This window comes from Anolis sagrei, chromosome X, assembly GCF_037176765.1.
Source record: "Anolis sagrei isolate rAnoSag1 chromosome X, rAnoSag1.mat, whole genome shotgun sequence".
Lineage (NCBI taxonomy): Eukaryota > Metazoa > Chordata > Lepidosauria > Squamata > Dactyloidae > Anolis > Anolis sagrei.
In genome coordinates, this window is record NC_090034.1 from 24,322,573 (window position 1) to 24,345,450 (window position 22,878).

The following is a 22,878-nucleotide window of genomic DNA, read 5'->3' on the forward strand; positions in this document are numbered from 1 at the left end:
AAAAGCTTACATGCCAGTTGCTCCTGTGGTCATAAATCATACTCCTCTCCTTTGTGCCTTGGTGGGAAAGGGATCCTTTTCTCCCTTTCCCTCAATCCTAGAGCAATACAACTTTTTATTGCTTCCTTGATTTCACTTGGACGGTTTCCAGTCTTTTAGCCGACATCTTAAAAACATAGGTTTGCAATAGATGCCTCCAGGGAGAAGTCCTGAATGGCAGCTATTTTACTAGGTAAGGACTATCCATAGGTGGTTTTCCATTTCCCACTTCGGAAGGCATTCATTGTGACTGACCAGGGCTGGAACCACTTTGCTTTCAAGATTAGATGGGATCTGGTGCCTTTAGGGCAGGCATGGGCAAACTTGGGCCCTCCAGGTGTTTTGGACTTCAACTCCCACAATTCCTAACAGCCTCAGGCCCCTTTTCTTCCTCCCGGGGGGGAGGCGGAGGGGTGAGTCTGTTAGGAATTGTGGGAGTTGAAGTCCAAAACACCTGGAGGGCCCAAGTTTGCCCATGCCTGCTTTAGGGTATTTGTGACATTAGTTTTGCTGCCCATGCCCCTGTTCAGAAGATTTCACCTCACTTTCTGTCCTTGTGAAAACTGGATTTTGGAAAGTTTGGCTTGTTGTGGGAACAAAGATTGGAGATAAAGCTTCATTGGAGACCCTTTTTCTCAAGGTAAAAACTCTTCCAGGAGTGGATTCCCTTCCTAGGGGGAGCTTTCCCTTACTTCCTGCTGTCTCAGCACCGTTCCTAACAATAAGTCGTTTGTAAGTTGGATGTTTGACACTTGGGGACAGAGTGTACTTGTATTTACATGTTCATACAAAATGAGATATCTTGTAGATGGGGCCCAAGCCCATCTATAATGAGTCGCCATATGGCTGAGAAGGGCGGGCAATAAATATTATAAATAAATGAATAAATAATGAAATGTGTATATATACATAGCCTGAAAGTAATGCTTTTGCACTAGTTTTTTTAAAAAAATTGTGCCAAAGAGTACATGCAATGAACAATTACAAAGCAAAGATGTCACTGGGTTGCTATGAGTTTTCCAGGCTATCTGGCCATGTTGCAGAAGCATTCTCTCTTGACGTTTCACCCACATCTATGGCAGGCATCCTAAGAGGTTGTGAAGTCTGTTGGAAACTAGGCAAGTGAGGTTTATATATCTGTGGAATAATGTCCAGGGTGGGAGAAAGAACTCTTTGTCTGTTTGAGGGAAAATGGGAATGTTGCAATTGGCCACCTTAGCATTGAATGGCCTTGCAGCCTCAAAGCCTGGGTGATTACTGCCCAGGGGAATCATTAGTTGGGAGGTGTTAGCTGGCTCTGATTGTTTCCTGTCTGGAATTCCCCTGTTTTTTGAGTGTTGCTCTTTATTTACTGTCTTGATTTTAGAGGGTGTTTTTAATACTGGTAGCCAGATTTTGTTCATTTTCATGGTTTCCTCCTTTCTGTTGAAATTGTCCACATGCATGTGGATTTCAGTGGCTTCTCTGTGTAGTCTGACATGGTGGTTGTTAGAGTGGTCCAGCATTTCTGTGGTCTCAGATAATATGCTGTGTCCAAGTTGGTTCATCAGGTGCTCTGCTATGGCTGACTTCTCTGGTCGAATTAGTCTGCAGTTCCTTTCATGTTCTTTGATTTGTGCCTGGTCAATACTGCTGCATGTGGTGGTCCCTATGTAGACTTGTCCTCAGCTGCATGGTATACGGTAGACTCCTGCAAAAGTGAGAGGATGCTGAACGTAGCATTTGTTGGATTATTTTAGTGGGTTCGTAGATAGTTTGTAGGGTGTGTTTCTTCATCAGCTTCCTTGTGCAGTCAGTGGTTCCCTTGATGTATGATAAAAATACTTTTTCTCTGGGTGGATTATTGTCTTTACTCTTCTGTATTGTTCCTAGTCTTGCAGCTCTTCTGATGTCTGTGGTGGAGTCTCCATTGGAGTATTTGAAGCTGCAAAGCTATTGAATTCTAATCAAGCTGGCCAATTGCAACATCCCCACTTGTCTCAAACAGACAAGAGTTCTTTCTCCCACCCTGGATATTCCACAGATATATAAACCTCACTTGCCTAGTGAGACCTCACAACCTCTGAGGATGCCTGCCATAGGTGTGGGTGAAACATCAGGAGAGAATGTTTCTGGAATGTGGCCAGACAGCCCGGAAAACTCACAGCAACCCACTAAATGATATGTTAGGCTAAGATAAGAACTAGAGAGTGTGGCACCCTACAGGTGTTATTGTTGAGGTCCAAGCCCCATTTTTCTTATTGATTGTGCTCCTGTCGAAGGAAAGCCTTCGACAACACAAAGATGTCACTGTCGCAGCGACCCGAGATGGCAATTTCAGATTCTGGAATTCTGAATAAGATATGCTGAATCTGTACATAACCCATGAACCCAATGCTTAAGTATAGATTAGTGAGGAATATCTTCTTTATTCAACTTTCTGAGTCATTTTGCAACCCTTTCTTCCTCACCCTCCCACCCCCACTGAAGAGGGGGAGACATTCATTGAATGATAACAATCAACTTAAGCATGGGATGGAAAGATTATCACTCCAATTCATTTTTGACTAGAATGTGAATGCGAAAAATGGGAATATTGTAGAAGGCACATGTCTGCTGTCATTTCTATTAGGCACTGCCAGAATTCCTGGATTCTAGCTCTTCTCCAAAGATGCTAGATAGCGAAGCTTGACCTGCTTATTTTCTGATTATCTGATATTTTCTGCTTGAAGCCACCTTCCACTAAGTTTTTTTTTAAAAAAATATGTCAAATTGTACCAATCACCAGGGAAGCAAAGACATATGTTAGAGGTTTTTTTTATTTGCATGTTCCAAGTGAGAAAAATACCCTTTTATTCATGATTGCCACATTCTTTTAACAAGGTTGACTGTCTGTGGAAAATACTAATTTATTGCCTTTGAGCCTTCCGTTTGTCAGCATCTTCCACTCAACAGACCTGCCAAGATAACGTTAAAGTCCTTAATTTCATGACTATAATGAGTATGATACGGCTCAGTGGAAATGACACAAATTGATATTTTTACGACATCAAAACTAGTTATCTTCTTAAAGGAACAGAAGGCAGATGGGAAGAATTATGCCAAAGCTGTCAGGTTTAAACAATGCTGGCCAGCCCCGCTAAGCCTCATAATAGAGAACATGAATGATTGTTATCAAACATGGCATCTTATTATAGCATTCCCAGGCGAAATGTTGCACTTTTCATCAGAAGCAGTGCTGAAAGCAAAGGAACGATGGGCATTTCTCAACTAACCAAAAGTGCTTAATTTCCCCCTTTAGTTGTAAATGCCCAGCTGGATTGTCAATCTGTCCTTTTATCAGAATCCGGAGCTGATTTACATGTTGCCTGTTCTGACTTCCAAGTATTGCAATTTTCAGGTTTTCCTCTCCAAAAGGATAGGAAAAACTGGGATGGTCACTTATACATGTCTTTAAGAAAACACGTTCCAAATAATACAAGTGAAAGGCATCTCTCCAAACAAAGGCAAAGGGCATAATGGCAGAAAATGAGCATGAGCTTCTATGTATAGATGCAAATTTAAAAACATTGTTATAATTGAAGCAAAGCTACTATGTACCTCACCACAGTGGGGAAGATTTCAAGCAGGTGTTCTCTTTATCCCATCTATTTACATTTATATAAAGGTAAAGGTAAAGGTTTTCCCATGACATTAAGTCTAGTCATGTCCAACTCCGGGGGGATGATGCGCATCTCCATTTCTAAGCGAAAGTGCCGGCATTGTCCGTAGACACCTCCTAGGTCATGTGGCTGGCATGACTGCATGGAGCGCCGTTACCTTCCCGTCGGAGTGGTACCTATTGATCTACTCACATATGCATATTTTCAAACTGCTAGGTTGGCAGAAGCTGGGGCTAACAGTGGAAACTCGCTCCGCTCCCTGGATTCGAACTGCTGACTTTTTGTTTGACAAGTTCAGCAGCTCAGTGATTTAACCTGCTGCACCTCCAGGAGCTCCTATCTATATAAATATATAATTATTTATATCTATATAAATAACAGTCAAAATATATAAATGTATGTATGTACCTTTCTATCTTTCTTTGTATGCATTTTCCAAGATGGCTCTCACTTCCAGAGACCATTGTGACCCCCACCAATTATGAAAATGGACCAGATTTGGCACACAGACCCAGTATGACCAAGAAAACATATTGAAGGAGTTTAGGGGGGATTGAACCTAGATTATAGGAGCTGTAGTTCACCCACATCCAATCTACCTAACCCAAGCATCTCTGGATACCTCAGCTAATAATAAATACATACAAGGTGCTGTAGGCTATACTGTAAAGCAGTGGGTTCCCAGCCTTTTTTTGACCAGGGACCACTTTGGCTAGGGACCACTCTCCAGCATTAGTACCAAAAGGGTTACAAATCAGTTTTTGGTCAACTTTAGATTTATTTTGCTTATTTGGCATGCTGATTCAGAAAATTGCATTGGATAGATCACATCAGCTCTAGTTTCTGATACAGAACATATGCCATCCAGTAGAGTCACTATCTGCTCGCTCACAGAAAACAATATTTAATAATCTAGAGCTGATGTGGTAGTAGTAATTTTTCATAGGTATTCAGCCTCTCCCCTCCTGACATCCCTGTTGCCTCAGCACTATAAGAGGGTTTTGCGAGACCAGTCGCTCTCGTTGCTGCGTGGTTTCAAGGCAACGGGGTAGTAATGATGAGGCCATGGACCATATTTTCGTTCTTGAGGACCACTGCTGTAAAGGAACTAGCAAGCCCACCTCTGAGTATTCCTTGTTTAAGAAACCCCTATGAAATTCATGGGGGTCATTGAATGTTGAGAGGCAACTTGAAGGTCAGGGATTGACTCTGACAACTTCTTTATGGTCACTGTGAATCATGCAAATTGATTAAACTGCATCTTTCACAACTCTCCTTCCTTCCTTCCTCAAAAAGATAACACTGGTATTGGTTTTAAAGCCCCAAATAATGGCATTTTATTTATTTACACCTACACTCGACTTTTCTTGTGTAAGCTCAAAGATGCAATTCTTCTTCACAGTTTATCATCACAACTTGTTGAAGTTGATCTACATTAGAGAAGAGCTGGCCTGTGGTCATCCAGTGAGGCCCCGTCTAATACTCTGAGAAAGTGATTTTTTTGCACATCAGTCAGACCTTCTTTACTCATTTCTGTTAACTCTGGCCAAATCAAATTAAAATGGTAAATTGACTCCATTTAGAGCTCTCGTTCCAAGAAGAAACTGGCCACCCCCTTAAAACCAATGATGGATAGAATGCACACCTTTTAGGTTGCTGAATTGTGCCATTCAAGATAATTGCACTTTTGTCCAGCTCTTATAATCCAGAGCTTTTGGCATAGTGAGAATGACACGTGTCAAAAGGGAACCACAGCCATTGAAGCTCCTGCAAATAATAATAATAGTAATAATAATACCCAATTAATCTGATTTTCCTAGGCACACCATGGAGGGAGGCGCAGATACGTGACCTGAAAAATGTCCTGAAAGAGATCAACCCCGAAATCCCTCTTGTTTTTGTCAGTGGCAACCATGACCTTGGAAACACACCAACTCCGGAAACAATACAGAGTTATTGTGATGAATGGGGCGATGATTACTTCAGCTTTTGGCTTGGAGGAGTCTTCTTCCTGGTGTTGAATTCTCAGCTTTACTTTGATAGCTCTCAGTGCCTGGAACTGAAGCAAGCTCAAGATGCGTGGCTCGACCAGCAGCTCGCCATCGCCAAAGGAAGGCAATGCAAGCACGCAGTTGTGTTCCAGCATATCCCCCTCTTTCTGAAAGATCCAGCGGAAGATCACAACTATTTCAACCTGGAGTTGTCCATCCGGCAAGAGCTCTTGGAGAAATTCCACAAAGCAGGTACAGTGTTTCCTAGGATTGGGAAGTAATAAGTTGCAAATGATAACATTATGTAATGCGATTTTTGTTCCTGGGTGATAAATGTATTTCCTTAATTGGTTCTATCAAAAACATGGGAAAAGCTTATGTAAGGGTAGGTAAAGGTTTCCCCCTGACATTAAGTCCAGTCTTGTCTGACTCTGGGGGTTGGTGCTCATCTCCATTTCTAAGCTGAAGAGCCAGCATTGTCCATAGACACCTCCAAGGTTATGTGGCTGGCATGGCTGCATGGCATGCTGTTACCTTCCCATCGGAGCGGTACCTATTGATCTACTCACATTTATATGTTTTTCGAAATGTTAGGTTGGCAGAAGCTTGGGCTAACAGCGGGAGCTCACACTGCTCCCAGGATTAGAACCTTCTACCTTTCAGTTAGCAAGTTCAGCAGTTTAGCGGTTTAATCCACTGCACCACCAGGGGCACCGGGGGGAAAAGCTTACTAAAAACCGTAAGAACTTTGTCGTTGCGGGAGGGGCATCATCCTGGAGCACATTTTGGGCTAGTTTTCCAATGAATATCATCATTGAGTCTCAACCAATTCATCATAGTTTGTGCCACAAAAACGAAGTTTGTGGAATAGAACAACAACAGTGGACTAAAGGGATCAATCCCATTTAGGGTCAGGAACCTACAGTTTAAGAAGCAGTGTTCTAGAGTGTCAATTGATGAAGCAACCTTTGTTTTGGGTATTACCTTATTTTTTAATCAAATGCTTATCTTTGGGGGGGGGGTGTCAAATTACCTTGCTATAATTAGGGTGCGCATTAGATTCACAGAATACAGTCATCTTGGTGCTGAGCCAAAGCAAAAGAAGTTGCCTCAACTTTAATGACTCAATGCTATTGGATCCTGGAAGTTGTAGTTTGGTGAGGCATCAGGCTTTGGCAGAGAAGGCTGAAGACTTTGTAACACTACAGTCCCCATGACTCCATAGCATTGAACCAAGGCAGTTAAAGTGGATCCAGACTACAGTATAGATGCAACCCAGATTTTCCTTTCCATTTCTGGAAGCTTTAGTGCTCTAACCCTTCTGTTTTTAAAGAATGAATTCTAAGTCTGCAGCAAATGTAATGCACATCTTTTTGTCCAAATTGCAAAGAGCATGCTGTTTGCCGCTTTTTGTGCAAATATATATTTTTTGGTTTCACAAATTTGAAGTGCACATTGGATTCGATGCCGCATTAGACTTGATTGAGTCAATACAGTAAATAGCAAGCTTCATAAAGGAAGGGATGGGGGCTCGGGTCATCAGCCACCTAGAAGAGGACTGGTTTGTGGAGAGCAACATCTGGTGTTTTGATGCTCAGGTTTGATGCCCCCTTCTACCTTTTTAGCCCCTTCTCTCCTACTCTGCCACGTTTTCAAAAGAGGCATCTAAGATCAGGCAGGTGCCATTACTGTTCTACCTGTCTCAAACAATGTACACACTGAGCTACATTTTCTCTCCCAATCTACTGGTACTTCCTTTTCTTGTGTACAAGTGCAAAGATATTTTTGCTGGCTTGCGGCCAGTAACCTTGTTCTGTCAGGACTGTTGTTATGCTAGCTATTACCTTCATCTTATCTTTGTTTATCCTTTGTTTGTACTTCGGCAGGCTCCCTTCCTGAAGCAGGCAGACCTTACTTTTCATAACGGGCTCCTCTCTCTATAGCTCCAAAAGCTTAAACGAGGCAAATAGAAATCTAAAAGGCAGCCTAGCCTGTTACAACCCCCTGTTTTTGCCAAAATTAAATTATCGAGGCTGTAGGCAATGCCAGTTTAATCATTTTGTTGGCATCCACAGTATTTCGGATGGGAAACAGTTTGAGAGTGTGTTGTCGAAAGCTTTCGTGGATGGAATCATTGGGTTGTTGTGAGTTTTCCAGGCTGTATGACTACGTTCCAGAAGCATTCTCTCCTGATGTTTCGCCCACATCTCTGGCAGGCATACTAAGAGGCTGTGAGGCCTGTTAGAAACTAGGCAAGTGGGGTTTATATACCTGTGGAATAATGTCCAGGGTAGGAGAACGAACTCTTGTCTATTGGAGGCAAGTGTTAATGTTGCAATTGACCAGCTTGATTAGCATTGAATGGCCTTTCTACTGCAAAGCTTTGTTGTTTTCTGGTTTGTTGTAGGTTTTTTCGGGCTATATGGCCATAGTCTAGAGGCATTTCTGAAATGAAAATGAACAAAATCTGGTTCCCAGTATTAAAAACTCTAAAATTACAACAGCACAACAACAGAGAGGAAACAAACAAGGACATCTAATCACCTCCTAACAAAAGTTTGCTCCAGGCATGGTCAGGCCATTATATGTTAATCAAGGTGGTCAGTTGAAACATTCACACCTAGCTCCAGCAGACAAGAGTCCTTTGTCCCACCCTGGTCATTCCACAGATATATAAACCCTTTTTCTTAGTCCCAACAGAACTCACTACCTCTGAGGATGCTTGCCATAGATGCAGGCAAAACATCAGGAGAGAATGCCTCTAGACCATGGCCATATAGCTCGAAAAAACCTACAACAACCCAGTGATTCCAGCCATGAAAGCCTTCGACAATACATTTGTTGTTTCCTGCCTGGAGAGATCCTTTGTTGGGAGGTGCTAGCTGGCCCTGATTGTTTCCTGTCTGGAATTCCCCTGTTTTTTGAGTGTTGCTCTTTATTTACTGTCCTGATTCTAGAGTTTTTAAAAACTGGTAGCCATATTTTGTTCATTTCCATGGTTTCTTCCTTTCTGTTGAAATTGTTCACATGCTTGTGGGTTTCAGTGGCTTATCTGTGTCGTCAGACATGACGGTTGTCAGGGTGGTCCAGCATTTCTGTGTTCTCAAATAACATGCTGTGTCCAGGTTGGTTCATCAGGTGCTCTGCTATGACTGACTTCTCAGGTTGAATTAGTCTGCAGTGCCTTTCATGTTCCTTGATTCGTGTCTAAGCAATGCTGCTGCGTTTGGTGGTCCCTATGTAGACTTGTCCACAGCCGCATGGTATACGGTAGACTCTGCAGATGTGAGAGGATCCCTCTTGTCCTTTGTCCTCCACTAACTGTTTGTAAATGGATATAATTGTTAACCTATATTGCATGTACATTTTGGTTTGCCAGTTTGACTCTACCTCTTTGGTGTGGGAGGGACTTCAGACACAGGACTCCATTTTTGTTATACAGTATGCTTTTAGACCTCAATGGAGGGGGATGTAGTGTGTCTCCTTTCAGACTTCAGTTAGTATAGTTATACAGTTTGGACTGCATCTATATGCTTAAAGACTATGGACAATTGATTAAGTATCATACCCTGTGTACTCAACACAGAGAAGTAACTATATCTTATCTAACTGAACTCTAATGAGAAATTGACTAGTATGCTGAATATACTACAGGGAGCAGTCAACTCCCCTGTTCAAACAGCTCCATTGGCTGCCAATAAGTTTCCAATCTCAATTCAAGATGCAGGTTATCACCTATAAAGCCCTACACGGTTCGGGGCCAGCTTATCTTTGTGAACGCATCTTCCCCTACAAACCTATGCAATGTCTAAGATCTTCTGGGGAGGCCCTTCTCTCACTCCAACTCCCGTCACAAACACGGTTGGTGGGGACGAGAGGGGGGGCCTTCTCTGTGGTGGCCCTCCGACTCTGGAACTCTTTCCCCAGGGAGATTAGACTGGCATCCACCCTGTCTACCTTCCAGAAAGACATGGATGTTCCACTGTGCCTCTGACTAGATAGTTCCCCAAATAATTCTGGTTCCCAGTTTGATCCATAATTAGATCTTCACTATCACTGTTCCCTTTTAGAGACATAGTGCTCTCTTTACATTACCCCCAGGTCCTAATTTTGTCATCTCCCTATCCTTTGACAAGTGATTTGCACAAGTCACTGCCCGAACTGTACACTAATCAGACCATTGAAGGTTGTTAGATGTTTGCTATGTATTGTATTCTGTGGTTGTTTTATATTGTTGAAATAAGAATTTTGTTGTTATATTTTATTTTAACTATGTGGAACCTCAGTCTTGTCCCCATGTAAGCTGCACCAAATCCCTTTGGGGAGATGGAAGTGGGGTACAAAACTAAAGTAGTTATGGTTGTTGTTGTTGTTATTATTGTTATTATTATTATTATTATTATTATTATTATACAAATTTCATCTTCAAAGAAACAACTATCCTCTGCTAAAAAAATATATTTTTGTAGTGGCATGTCTTTATTCTTGGCAGTTTAAAGACATGGTTCTTCAGTTTAACAACTGAGTTACCTTTGTGCCATTACATTAATGCTTGTGAATATCACTTGTTCAGAGGGTTGACTTCTAACAAGGTCATGCTTTTCTTGACTAGTGGTTTTCAAAAGGTGGTCTCCACATGATCATGGAGATTCACATTTGCCAAATGGATGTGACATAATTTTTACCTTTTCAATAAGGTTATGGTGCACTCATTTCCAATAGGTCTTGGAATTTCCAATAAACTTCAGGCCTCCAGGTGTTTTTACTTCAACTCCCACAATTCCTAACAGCCCCAGTTGTGTGTTGTCTGTTCAAATAAAGTCCTTTGCTGTGCAGTTTTTGAGAGAGGTGGTTTTTCTTGCAGGCATGGGCCAACTTGCAGGCATGGGCCTCCCTCCACAATTCCTAACAGCCTCAGGCCCCTTCCTTTCCCCCCTCAGCCGCTTAAGCTTAAGGGGTCTGAGGTTGTTAGGAATTGTGGGAGTTGAAGTCCAAAACATCTGGAGGGTCGAAGTTTTCCCATGTCTGGGTTAACCAATCAACGAGCAGCAAAATGTTGTAGCTCTAAGATAAGAGTGTGCATATAATATATCTGTATATTTATAATACCATATTTGTGTAAATAAGAGGAATAGATAACTTAAAAACACATCTCTTTCCATTCTCTCAGATATTCAAACTGCTCTCCTCGCAAACAAGACTAGTAGGATAGCTATGCAATTCACTGCCATGTAGTATGACTAAACATGCTATGAAATAATCCACAGTGCTGTCTCCTTAGTAACAGAGCTAGTCTCTTTCCTCCCTTCCTCCAGCTTCTTCAATTTCAAAAATAATTTCATTGGTAACTGTCATGTGTCTTTAGGTTATTGTCAATGGAGGACAAAGGCATTGTGTTGGTAGGACCATTATAGAGATGGGTAACAATGCGATATTTCTTTTCCTTATACTTGGCCACTAATAATCAATTCAAACACGTTGTTGGTTTTGAAACTGGAGGGATCACCCACTGAGAATAGACAATTGGATATCAGTTTCCACTTTGTGTAAGTGTGCATGCACATGATGTGTATAAATCACTTGCCTTTTGAAATTTGTGGAAGGTTATCTTTCTGAGCCATTCATATTTATTCTATCTGCTAGATCCAAATGAATTAGTATTCTTTTTCTCCCTCTGACAATCGGCTTTCTCCCCCTCTCGTCTATTGTATAAAGTACAATGGTTGAAATGCAGAGTTTAAAATTATGGAGAAAAGGTGGGAAGGAAAGGATCTGATGCAATAATAATTTTTGTAAAGCTTGGCAAGGTATCTTTTCTTATACAAGCAGTTCCCTTCAAAAGAAAGTCTGATAGAACGAGACACTTAGATAAAGCAAAACATTTTTTGTGCAGTCAGATGCTCATAGAATACCAGTTCTTCTTATTCAAAAGGTATAGATACTGAGAACAACAGGACAAGGAAAATCTTGCTGTGTTCCTTGATACACAAACAAAATATGAACCTCTCTTGTTATCAGAAAGTTATGTTGCAAGTAGCTGGTGGTGAATTTGAAGAATAGTTATGTTGTCGTCACTGGATAGATTTTCAAATCTTCCTTCTGGGTCATTCAATGCCAAGTGGTCTAATATTTTAAAAGGTTGCCACCACCATGTTCTCCAATTTTGTTTAAATTTTAGCTGTAGCACCAGTCAGGTGTTAAACTAAGTTTCCCAAAATGTGAGGCATTTTTAGTTTTAGGGTTTTGAAAATTGAGGTGTGCATTAGATTCAGTGGTGCACTGCACTCGAGTCAATATGGTATTCTGAAATAGTGCAATGCAGCTTCCCACATTCCAGCTTCGAAACCTCCTGGCTTTGCTTTGTCCATTGACTCCAAACTAGAAGGGTCATTCCATGCTAAGTGGTCTAAACCGTCTCACCATCATGTTCTCTAATTTTTTTTTCAAATTTTGGCTGTAGCACCAGTCAGGTGTTAAACTAGGTTTCCCAAATTGTGAGGCATTTTTAGGTTCAGGATTTTGAAAATTGAGGTGCGCACTGGATTCGATGGCGCATTGCACTTGAGTCAATATGGTATTTTGAAATAATGCAATGCAGCTTCCCACATTCCAGCTTCGAAACCTCCTGGCTTTGCTTTGTCTGTTGTCTCCAAAGTATTTCATTAAACTTACCTCAGAAAAGCATTCTAGAAGGAATAAAGCCATCATATGTAGATGGTTCATCCCATGCCAAGTGGTCTAAACCTTCCCACCATCATGTTCTCCAATTTTGTTCAAATGTTAGCTGTAGCACCAGTCAGGTGTTAAACTAAGTTTCCCAAATGTAGACCAATATAGACTGTGAACACCAAAAGTAGCATGCAAAAACAAATCAAGGAACATGAAAGGCACTGCACTTCAACCAGAAAAGTCAACCATAGCAGAGTACCTGATGAACCAACCTGGACACAGCATGCTGACTGAACGGAGAGTTTAAGAACTAATTGTTGTACCGTTGGTAAGCATAGTGGACAAATATCTTGTGTGACTCTAGCACTTACTCTACCAGCACCTTAACTTACTATCTCAGTGATATATTAGCTTTACTGAGCCGCAGCACTTTAATCGATTAAACCGTCTAGCATTAAAGTCAGTCCTCCATGACGCACTTTAATTGAGCACTTTAGAGCCAACTGACCAAGCTACTGCACTTTAATTATTGATACCATCGTGTATGCTGATTCAATTATCTATCTGCACTTTAAGAACTCCTGCACTTTAACTCCTGCACTTTAAGAACTCCGTTGACAGTGTTAATAGTTACTATCCATGACACTACCCCTTCCCTGGCATCTGTTAATCTTGCTGCTAATTGTTTCTGGTAGAGAAAGGGAACGGAGTAGATTAGAAAGACCGGAGTTTAATATAATAGGAGTACGAAATGAACGGAAGGCAGGACTATGGTATTCTGGAACTATAACATATCATACAGTCTATAATGAATTACGGGCAGATATCTTGGCTACTGAATGCGTCATGGAGGAGGGAGAGGGTCCCGTTAACCGGGGAGCCCCCATAGAAGTCGTGGTGGGGAGGGGGAGATACGGGAAAAGGAGACCTTTAATTCGGCCTAGGGAACGTGGAACAACATTAGTAATCCCAAATCGGTCTCCTGATATGGTAAGTCGGTGTAACCAGGATGGCGGTCCCTCCGAATTGAAAGTGGTGCTGTTGAACGCCAGATCTGTCAACGGTAAAACAACTTTCATCCAGGATTTAATCCTGGACGAACGGGCAGATCTGGCGTGCATCACAGAGACCTGGTTGGACGAAGCGGGAGGTGTAAATTTAACCCAGCTTTGCCCACCAGGCTTCTCTGTGCAGCACCAACCGAGATCCGGAGGGCGGGGAGGCGGAGTTGCAGTGGTCTATAGAGATTCCATTCTTCTGACCAGGGCCCCCATCCCGCAGTCAACAAATTTTGAATGCGTCCACCTGAGGGTGGGTGACCGGGACAGATTAGGGATTCTGTTAGTGTACCGTCCACCTCGCTGCACTACAGACTCCCTGACTGAGCTAGCGGGGGTGGTCTCGGACCTGGCGTTGGAGTCCCAACGGCTGCTTGTGCTGGGGGACTTCAATGTCCATGCCGAGACCGCCTTATCGGGAGCGGCTCAGGACTTCATGTCTACCATGGCAACGATGGGGCTGTCCCAACAGGTATCTGGCCCCACCCACAGTGCTGGACATACATTGGACTTGGTTTTCTGCCAGGGATGGGAGGAAGGTGGCGGTGTTGAGGAGTTATCCATCTCTCCGTTGCCATGGACCGACCACCACCTGGTCAGCTTTAGACTCACTGCACCTCCCAACCTCCGCAGAGGTGGAGGACCCATTAAATTGGTCCGCCCCAGGAGGCTTATGGATCCGGACGGATTCCTGACGGCTCTTGGGGAATTTCCCGCCACCTCGGTTGGTGATCCTGTTGATGCTCTGGTCGCTCTCTGGAATGGGGAGATGACTAGGGCAATAGACACGATCGCTCCAGAACGTCCCCTCTCAAGTAGCCGAGCTAAACCAGCTCCTTGGTTCACCGAGGAGCTGGCAGCGTTGAAGCGAAAGAAGAGGGAACTAGAGAGCGTGTGGCGTTCGGATCCGAGCGAGCCAAATCGAACACGGTTTGTGTCCTTTTTAAGGGCATATGCCGCGGCAATAAAAGCCGCAAAGAAAACTTTCTTTGCGGCCACTATTGCGTCTGCAAAGAACCGTCCGGCCGAACTGTTTCGAGTTGTCAGAGGCCTATTAAAACCCGCCACTCAGGATGGGTGCCCTGATGACTCGGCAGCTCGCTGCGAAGCCTTTGCTCGGTTCTTCGCAGACAAAGTCGCTTTGATCCGCTCTGGACTGGATACCATATTAACGGCAGTATCTGAGGATGTAACACGAGCATCTGCTTGTCCTGTTTTGATGGATTCATTTCAATTGGTTCAATCCGAGGATGTGGACAAGGTGCTTGGAGAAATGAGAGCTACCACATGCATCCTAGACCCCTGCCCATCCTGGCTTCTAAAGGAGGCCAGAGGGGGATTGGCCGAGTGGGTGAAGGTGGTGGTTAATGCCTCCCTTCGGGAGGGCAAAATTCCAGCCAGCTTAAAGCAAGCTGTGATAAAACCGCTGTTGAAGAAACCATCACTGGACCCCACTCAATTTGTCAACTATCGGCCTGTTTCCAATCTCCCCTTTTTGGGCAAAGTCATGGAACGTGTGGTGGCCTCACAGGCATTCTTGGTAGACACGGATTATCTGGATCCGGCACAGTCTGGCTTTAGGCCGGGGCATGGTACTGAGACAGCTTTGGTCGCCTTAGTGGATGATCTGCGTCGGGAGCTCGACAGGGGGAGTGTGTCCCTGTTGGTGCTGCTCGACCTCTCAGCGGCCTTCGATACCGTCGACCACGGTATCCTTCTGGGACGCCTCGCGGGGATGGGTCTTGGAGGTACTGTTCTGCAGTGGCTTCGCTCATTCCTCGAGGGTCGGTCTCAGAAGGTGTTACTGGGAGACTCCTGTTCAACCCCACAACCTTTATCTTGTGGGGTTCCTCAGGGTTCAATACTGTCTCCCATGTTGTTTAACATCTACATGAAGCCGCTGGGCGAGATCATCCGGAGTTTCGGATTGCGATGTCATCTGTACGCAGATGATGTTCAACTCTGTCACTCCTTTCCACCTGCTACTAAGGAGGCTGTCGAGGTCCTGAACCGGTGCTTGGCCGCTGTGACAGTCTGGATGGGGGCGAACAAATTGAAATTGAATCCAGACAAGACAGAGGTACTCCTGGTTAGTCGCAAGGCCGAACAGGGTATAGGGTTACAGCCTGTGTTAGACGGGGTCGCACTCCCCCTGAAGACGCAGGTTCGCAGTTTGGGTGTGATCCTGGACTCATCGCTGAGCCTGGAACCCCAGGTTTCGGCGGTGACCAGGGGAGCATTCGCACAGTTAAAACTTGTGCGCCAACTGCGACCGTACCTTGGGAAGTCTGACTTAGCTACGGTAGTCCACGCTCTGGTTACATCCCGCCTTGACTACTGCAACGCTCTCTACGTGGGGTTGCCTTTGAAGACAGCCCGGAAGCTCCAATTAGTCCAACGGGCGGCAGCCATGATACTAACAGGAGCGGGGCGCAGGGAGCACACAACTCCTCTGCTGCACCAGCTCCACTGGCTGCCGATATGCCACCGGGCTCAATTCAAAGTGCTGGCGTTGGCCTTTAAAGCCCTAAACGGTTCTGGCCCAACTTATCTATCCGAACGTATCTCAGCCTATCAGCCCACCAGGACCCTAAGATCTTCTGGAGAGTCCCTGCTCTCTATCCCGCCGGCTTCACAAGTGCGGCTGGCGGGAACGAGAGACAGGGCCTTCTCTGTGGTGGCCCCTCGGCTTTGGAACACCCTCCCTATAGAGGTACGATCAGCCTCCTCGCTGATGGTGTTTCGGAAGAGACTGAAGACATGGATGTTTAAACAAGCATTCGGTTAATCCGTTGCAACGAATTTTGATGACTAAAGGCTGGTAATCATGGACGACGAATTTTGGATTGTGATTTTAGTTACGAGATGCATGGGATTATTATTGGTGGCCCAATAATTTGTATTGTATATGTGTTTCATGTTTTAAATTGAATACTGTTTTTAATTGGTTTTAATTTTTTAGTTGTTGTAAACCGCAATGAGTCGCCGACTTAGGCTGAGATATTAGCGGTATACAAGCGCGTAAATAAATAAATAAATAAATAAAATTATCTGAGAACACAGAAATGCTGGACCACTCTCACAACCACCATGTCAGACTACACAGAGAAGCCATTGAAATCCACAAGCATGTGGACCAGTGAGAAACCATGAAAATGAACAAAATCTGGCTACCAGTATCAAAAAACTCTAAAATCATAACAGTAAATAAAGAACAACACTCAAAAACAGGGGAACTCCAGACAAGAAACAATCAGGGTCAGCTAATCATCTCTCAACAAAGGATTCCCCCCAGGCGGTAAGAAGAGATATTTGAAATTGCTAGGCCATTAAATGCTAATCCAGTTGGCCAATTGAAACATTCACACCTATCTCCAACAGACAAGAGTTCTTTCTCCCACCCTGGACTTTCCACAGATATATAAACCCAATTTTCCTAGTTTCCAACAGACTTCACAACTTCTGAGGATGCCTGCCATAGATGCAGGTGAAACGTCAGGAGAGAATGCTTCTGGAACATGGCCATGCAGCCTGGAAAACTTACAGCAATCCAAGTTTCCAAAAATTTGAGGTCTCTAACTGCAATTGAGTTGCTGATCTAGACTCCCTTATCTGGTGGTCAGGCTGCTTGTATAAGAACAGTTAGTAAATTGAAATCCTGTAGAGTTTTTTCCTGCCGATTCCGATGAAATTAATTTTAACATTATGGATGCAAAATCCAGTCGAACAAGTTGACTCAAAGTGTGCATGACAATGTGTTGAGACTCATCGTGACAAATTTTGACCAATATTCAGACTGCAACAATTTCCATGCAAACAAAGATACGGACTTGAAATTTTGACCAAGCATTGTGCTTGTGCTGCCAGATTTGCAACTATCCAGCATCTGTTATTCCATCTCCATCAGTGACATCATCTGGTCTTGTAGAGAACGATTTCAGGAAAACTATACTGCAAAACAAAAACATACCAGTCTCATAGAGCAATTTTTTCTCTTTCAGATGATACTATTCACAAGCATATTCAGGTAGACTCTTTTTAAATAATTGGCTTTGAACTTTGGTAGATCTTACCATTTGCACTGACAGTGCCAAATTCGAAGAGATCCTGCAGGGTGGTTATAGATGCTGGATAGGAGGTCATACCAGGCCTTGGCTCTTACTGGCATCCTCCAAGAAATCCATAGATTCCAAAGAGGGATGGACACCTGACGGGCTTCCTCTGCTTCTGAGGACTTCATGTGCTTGCCTCTTCTGCCCACTTCTGCTTTATGCCTCATGCACAAAGGAGTAGGGAGTTGTACTTGAAAGCTCTCTCATATGAGTAATACTATCTTTGCTCAGTCTGAAATCGATGGAAAAGGCACTTTGGATTGAACAGTTCTGCAGCAAAAACACCCTTCACAGAAATCATTACCCATCCGGGCTAAGTCCAAACCTCCTGATGTCCCCTTGCTGCCTGACCGTTCCCAACTCTGGTCCATCTTTGGAAGTAAAGTTGGAATCAACTCGGGAAGTGAGCCAAGGATAACACTCAGCATTCTTGAAGGTCTAAGTCTTTCTCATGAGTGGCTTCTCAAGTAACTTCAAGTAGATCATGAACACACTGAGATATTGAAACATTTCGTAAACCAGTTATTAATAACTATGGGGCTACAGTCAACAAACTAGTAGAAGATTAGCACTTGGAAAGGGAACTGTGAAGAAACTATACAAGCTCCTCAAATATAAAGATACATCATTGACTAGCAAAGTCATTATCATCCATGACATTGTATTTCTAGTTTCTGTGCATGGTTGTTAAAGTTAAACAGTGAAGAAATCTGATTGGAAGAGAATTAACTCATTTGGGATGTGATCCTAGAGGAGTTAGTTCTGAAGATGCCATGGATGACAAAATAGACCAATAAATGAGTCTTGGAGGAGATCAAAGTTGAACTCATTCTAGGGTTGGACTGGATGGCCAGTGTGGTCTCTTCCAACTCTGATTCTATTATTCTAGAGCCAAAATGGCTAAACTGATATTGTCACACTTTGGCCATATCATCAGAGACATTCATTAGAAAGACAGCAATGCTTGGCAAGGCAGAAGGCAGCAGGAAAACAGGAAGACCACATTCCAGATAAAGTCAATCAAAGAAGTCATTGCTTGGGTCTGCAGGATGACAGGATACAGAATGGGGGACACCTGGCTCAAGAGCAGTACATGTGACAACAAGTTGTCCTTGTGGACAACAAGTTAAACATGAGCCAGCAATGTCATGCAGCAGCAAAAAAGCCAATGGAATTATGGCCTGCATAAATAGTATAGTGCCTAGATCCAGGGAAGCCATGCTACCCCTCTATTCTGCCTTGGTTAGACCACATCTGGAATACTGTGTCCAACTCTGGACACCACAATTTAAGGGAGCTGTTGACAAGCTGGAATGTGTCCAGAGGAAGGCAACTAAAATGATCCAGGGTCTAGAGAACAAGCCATATGAGGACCGGCTTACAGACCTGGGCATGTTTAGCCTGCAGAAGAGAAGCCTGAGAGGAGACATGATGGCCATGTATAAATATGTGAGGGGAAATCATAGGGAGGAGGCAGCAAGCTTGTTTTCTGCTTCCCTGGAGACTAGGACACAGAACAATGGCTTCAAACTACAGGAAAGGAGATTCCAACTGAACATTAGGAAGAACTTTCTGACTGTGAGAGCTGTTCGGAAGTGGAACTCTCTGCCCTGGAGTGTGGTGGAGGCTCCTTCTTTGGAGGCTTTTAAGCAGAGGCTGGATGGCCATCTGTCGGGAGTGCTTTGAATGCAATTTTCCTGCTTCTTGGCAGGGGGTTGGACTGGAAGGCCCTCCAGGTCTCTTCCAACTCAATAATTCTATGATTTTATGATTTGGAGATATCTCAGTCATAGAATTGTGATGCATCTGAGAGAGACATTAACAACAGTAATCTACTTCGCCATGTCCAGAGGTCTGCACCTGATGTTGCAGAGTTGTTGTGAAGGTAAAGTAGGAAGGAGCAGAGCTATGTTAGTCTCTTAGCTCGTTGGAGGAAGAAGAGAATATAAATGTAACTAATAGATAAAATAATTTATCTCACACACTTGTTGGAGACTCTGGTTGTAGACAGACAGCATTCTGAACACCATGAAAGAAAGGAGATAAGAGGTGATAAATAACTAGAATTTTATGCAGCTTCATTAATCAACTTTAATTACTTTGCAGTATATGGATCGAGATCTGATCTAAACTTTGCTCCAACCCCCTTTTAAATTGCTGCATCGCCAAAGCCTATATAGATGTGTGCCACATCTAAGTTAGAAGTTTTGAAAAACCAAACATGCATTTAACTTTGAAGTGTTCCAAGAGATGCCCATCACAGTGTTTCAGAAGGCAGGATTCAAAGAGATGGAAGCTCTTAAGATGTGAGTCATTCAGTGCTGCCTTATCTGCCCATCTTAATAGAGGATCTCGGTTTTCAAAGTTCTATCCATGATCCGCAATTACTTCTTTAATCAGTCTTATAAGATAATACTTGCTAATGTATTTCAAATGCTGTTTTAAATCACTGCCCCAGTTTCCTCTAACAAAAAATTAAGCTTCTTTTGAGAAGATAGATTCAATTATTAATCTATACTAAAGGAAGAGTAATTAGTCATTGATTTCTGAATTATTATTAATAATAATAAACTTTATTTATATTCTGCCATTCTCCCCGTGAGGACTCAGAGTGGATTACCGTATAAACAGATACTGACAAACATTCAATACCTTGTTTCAGTACAATGAGACACACAAAGGCAAAGGATTCTCCTTTCATTTCCGGCTTTGGAGGCAGTGCTTATCTCTTCCTCTGGGGAAGGTGCTTTTCTCCATTTCAAAGCTGAGGAGCCTGTGTTGTCACCTTCTGGTCGTGCAACTGGCGTAACTGCTGGTAGCATCTTTTTGCCTTTTCCCACCTAAGCGAGACCTGTTAATCTACTCACATTTCCATATTTCTGAACTGCTAGGTTGTGCATGTGTTTTGAATTTATTTGGGAGATAGTAATTGGTTTTTGTGGCCGCGCTGATGTCTCTAAAAAACTAGAAGGTCAAGAGCACCTCATGTTCTAGGACTTCTAGTACTCCTTTCCAACAGAGAGCTAGCACTGTCTTCAGTCAAATGCTGTCTGGCTGCTGTCTCCTAGTATTGGCACAAAACAGAAAAAACTCTTCTTCGAGCCTCAACAGACTATTAACAATGAAAAAATTAAAAATGTAATCAGAAACTTAAAACCTGGGAAATCCCCAGGCCCTGATGGTTTTGTGACTGACTTTTATAAAAATTCTACTAAAAGATCGACCTCCCTGCATGATAAATTTACTTAAGACCCTGCTTGATGGTGATCTTACACCTGATTGCTGCACACCTTCTAGGATAATAATAATGTCAAAAACAGCAGAGGAATACCCAAGTCAAAGCACTTTGCCTGTAGCACTTATCAACCAGGATGCCAAAATTCTCACTAATAGATACATCCAAGTTGATCATATGGGTTTCATGCCCCAATGCCAACTCACAGATGCTACAAGAGCTTTGAATGTGATAAGGTAAAGGAAAAGGTTTCATCTGACATTAAGTCTAGTTATGTCCGACTCTGGGGAGTGATGCTCATCTCCGTTTCTAAGATGAAGAGCCAGTGTTGTCCGTAGACACTTCCTAGGTCTTGTTGCCAGCATGACTGCACGGAGCTCTGTTACCTTCCTGCAGAAGCGGTACCTATTGATCTACTCATATATGCATGTTTTCAAACTGCTAGGTTGGCAGAAGCTGGGCTGAACAGCAGGAGTTCACCATACTCCCTGAATTCGAATTGCCAACCTTTTGGTCAGCAAGTTCAGCAGCTCAGCAGTTTAATCCGCTATGCCACCAGGGGGCCCTGAATGTGATACATTGGTCTAATACAGTGGTTCCCGATCTGTGGTCCGTGGACCACCAATGGTCTGCAAGAACTAAAATATGGTCTGCAGCCTCACCATTGCAATGAGGGCGACTGGTCTCACAAAACCCTCTTATAGTGCCAACGCTTGTTAAAGATGGTTTTCTGTGGGCAAGCAGATGGCAACTACTGGATGGCATATGTTCAGTATCAGAAACTAGAGCTGATGTGGTCTATCCAATGCAATTTTCTGAATCGGCACCCCAAATAACCAAACTGAATTTCAAGTTGACCAAAAACCGATTCATAACCCTTTTGGTTTTAATGTTAGAGAGTGGTCCCTGGTCAAAGAGGTCCCTGGTCAAGTGATCCCTGGTCAAAACAAGGTTGGGAACCACTGCTCTAATACTTCTAAATCCCATATTTCGTGGATCCCTCTAGATCAGTGGTTTTTAACCTGTGGGTCCCCAGATGGGTTGGCCTACATCTCCCAGAAATCCCAGCCAGTTTACCAGCTGTTGGGATTTCTGGGAGTTGAAGGCCAAAACATCTGGAGACCCACAGGTTGAGAACCACTGCTCTAGATGCCTTAAAAGCCTTGGAACTACCTCTTCAATACATACACTTTTAAAAATTCTTCAAAGCCTGCTACAAAGAAGAGGATGTAGGCTATTCTCTGCTGCATCAGAGGATAGAACCCCAGTTCTGTGGGTCAATATTGTTTCTTGAAATCATGTCCCCCAAATTGCTGTCCTAGGCTTTGTACAGTTTCCGTAAGATTTATCTTACCCTTTTGCACATGGATTTGGTTTTAAATGAGAAACCTGTCAACTCTTTTAAAAAGATGGTTTAAGAAACCTCTGTTTGCTGTAATTGACTACTATAGTCACAAAAAATTTCAAGAGACTGAAGCACAGCCACCCAGGAGAATACAAGCAAATAAAAGTAGCAGGATGCATTTATGGAAAGGAAGTCAGTACAGTAAAGGTATCCCCTCTCTAGCTTAGTCTCTTGGCCCCAAGGTTGTCATGTAAGTAAATTGTTCTGTATAGCTGGTTGAGACAATATTAATGTTGCTTGTCAGATCATCTCTCTCCGCACCAGCTACACCGTTTTCATATCCTGCAATTACAACCACTAGACTGATTCCTCTCCCACACAGCCTTCCTACGGCTCTCAAAGCTGTCAGGATTTCTGGATGGCGCTAAGATGTCGAGGAAAACGAGAAATGTCCAGCCAACCAAAGAATTTCCCGACAAAAGGTGTAAAAAAGGAAACGTGGTTCGCACAACTTCATACATTTCTTTTTGGCTTGACTCCAAAGGCTTTTTAAAATGAAAAGCAAAGAGGAGAAGCGAATCAATTGATGAACCAAATATGAGCTATTAAATCTTCCGATATTTATTTTAGAAAACAAAATTTACTGAACCATGAAAACTAATGCATTAGCCTAGGGAGTTGAGGCCTGTGACTTTCCAGATGTTGGCTTCCAACTCCTCTATAATCCTAGGCCCGGAGCACCACCAATAAGAAAAATGGGGCTTGGACCTCAACAATAACACCTGTAG

The 22,878-nt window shown here is 43.2% G+C and overlaps 1 protein-coding gene across 3 annotated transcripts in view; it reads left to right on the top strand.

Moving 5' to 3' along the window:
* Nucleotides 1-22,878, top strand: part of CPPED1 (calcineurin like phosphoesterase domain containing 1) — a 51,659-nt gene that overhangs the window by 21,788 nt on the left and 6,993 nt on the right. For all 3 annotated transcript variants that reach the window (XM_060786347.2, XM_060786346.2, XM_060786348.2), the window contains exon 3: nt 5,501-5,923. In XM_060786347.2, the coding sequence (XP_060642330.2) occupies nt 5,501-5,923 (423 nt within the window). The remainder of the gene's footprint in view (nt 1-5,500; nt 5,924-22,878) is intronic.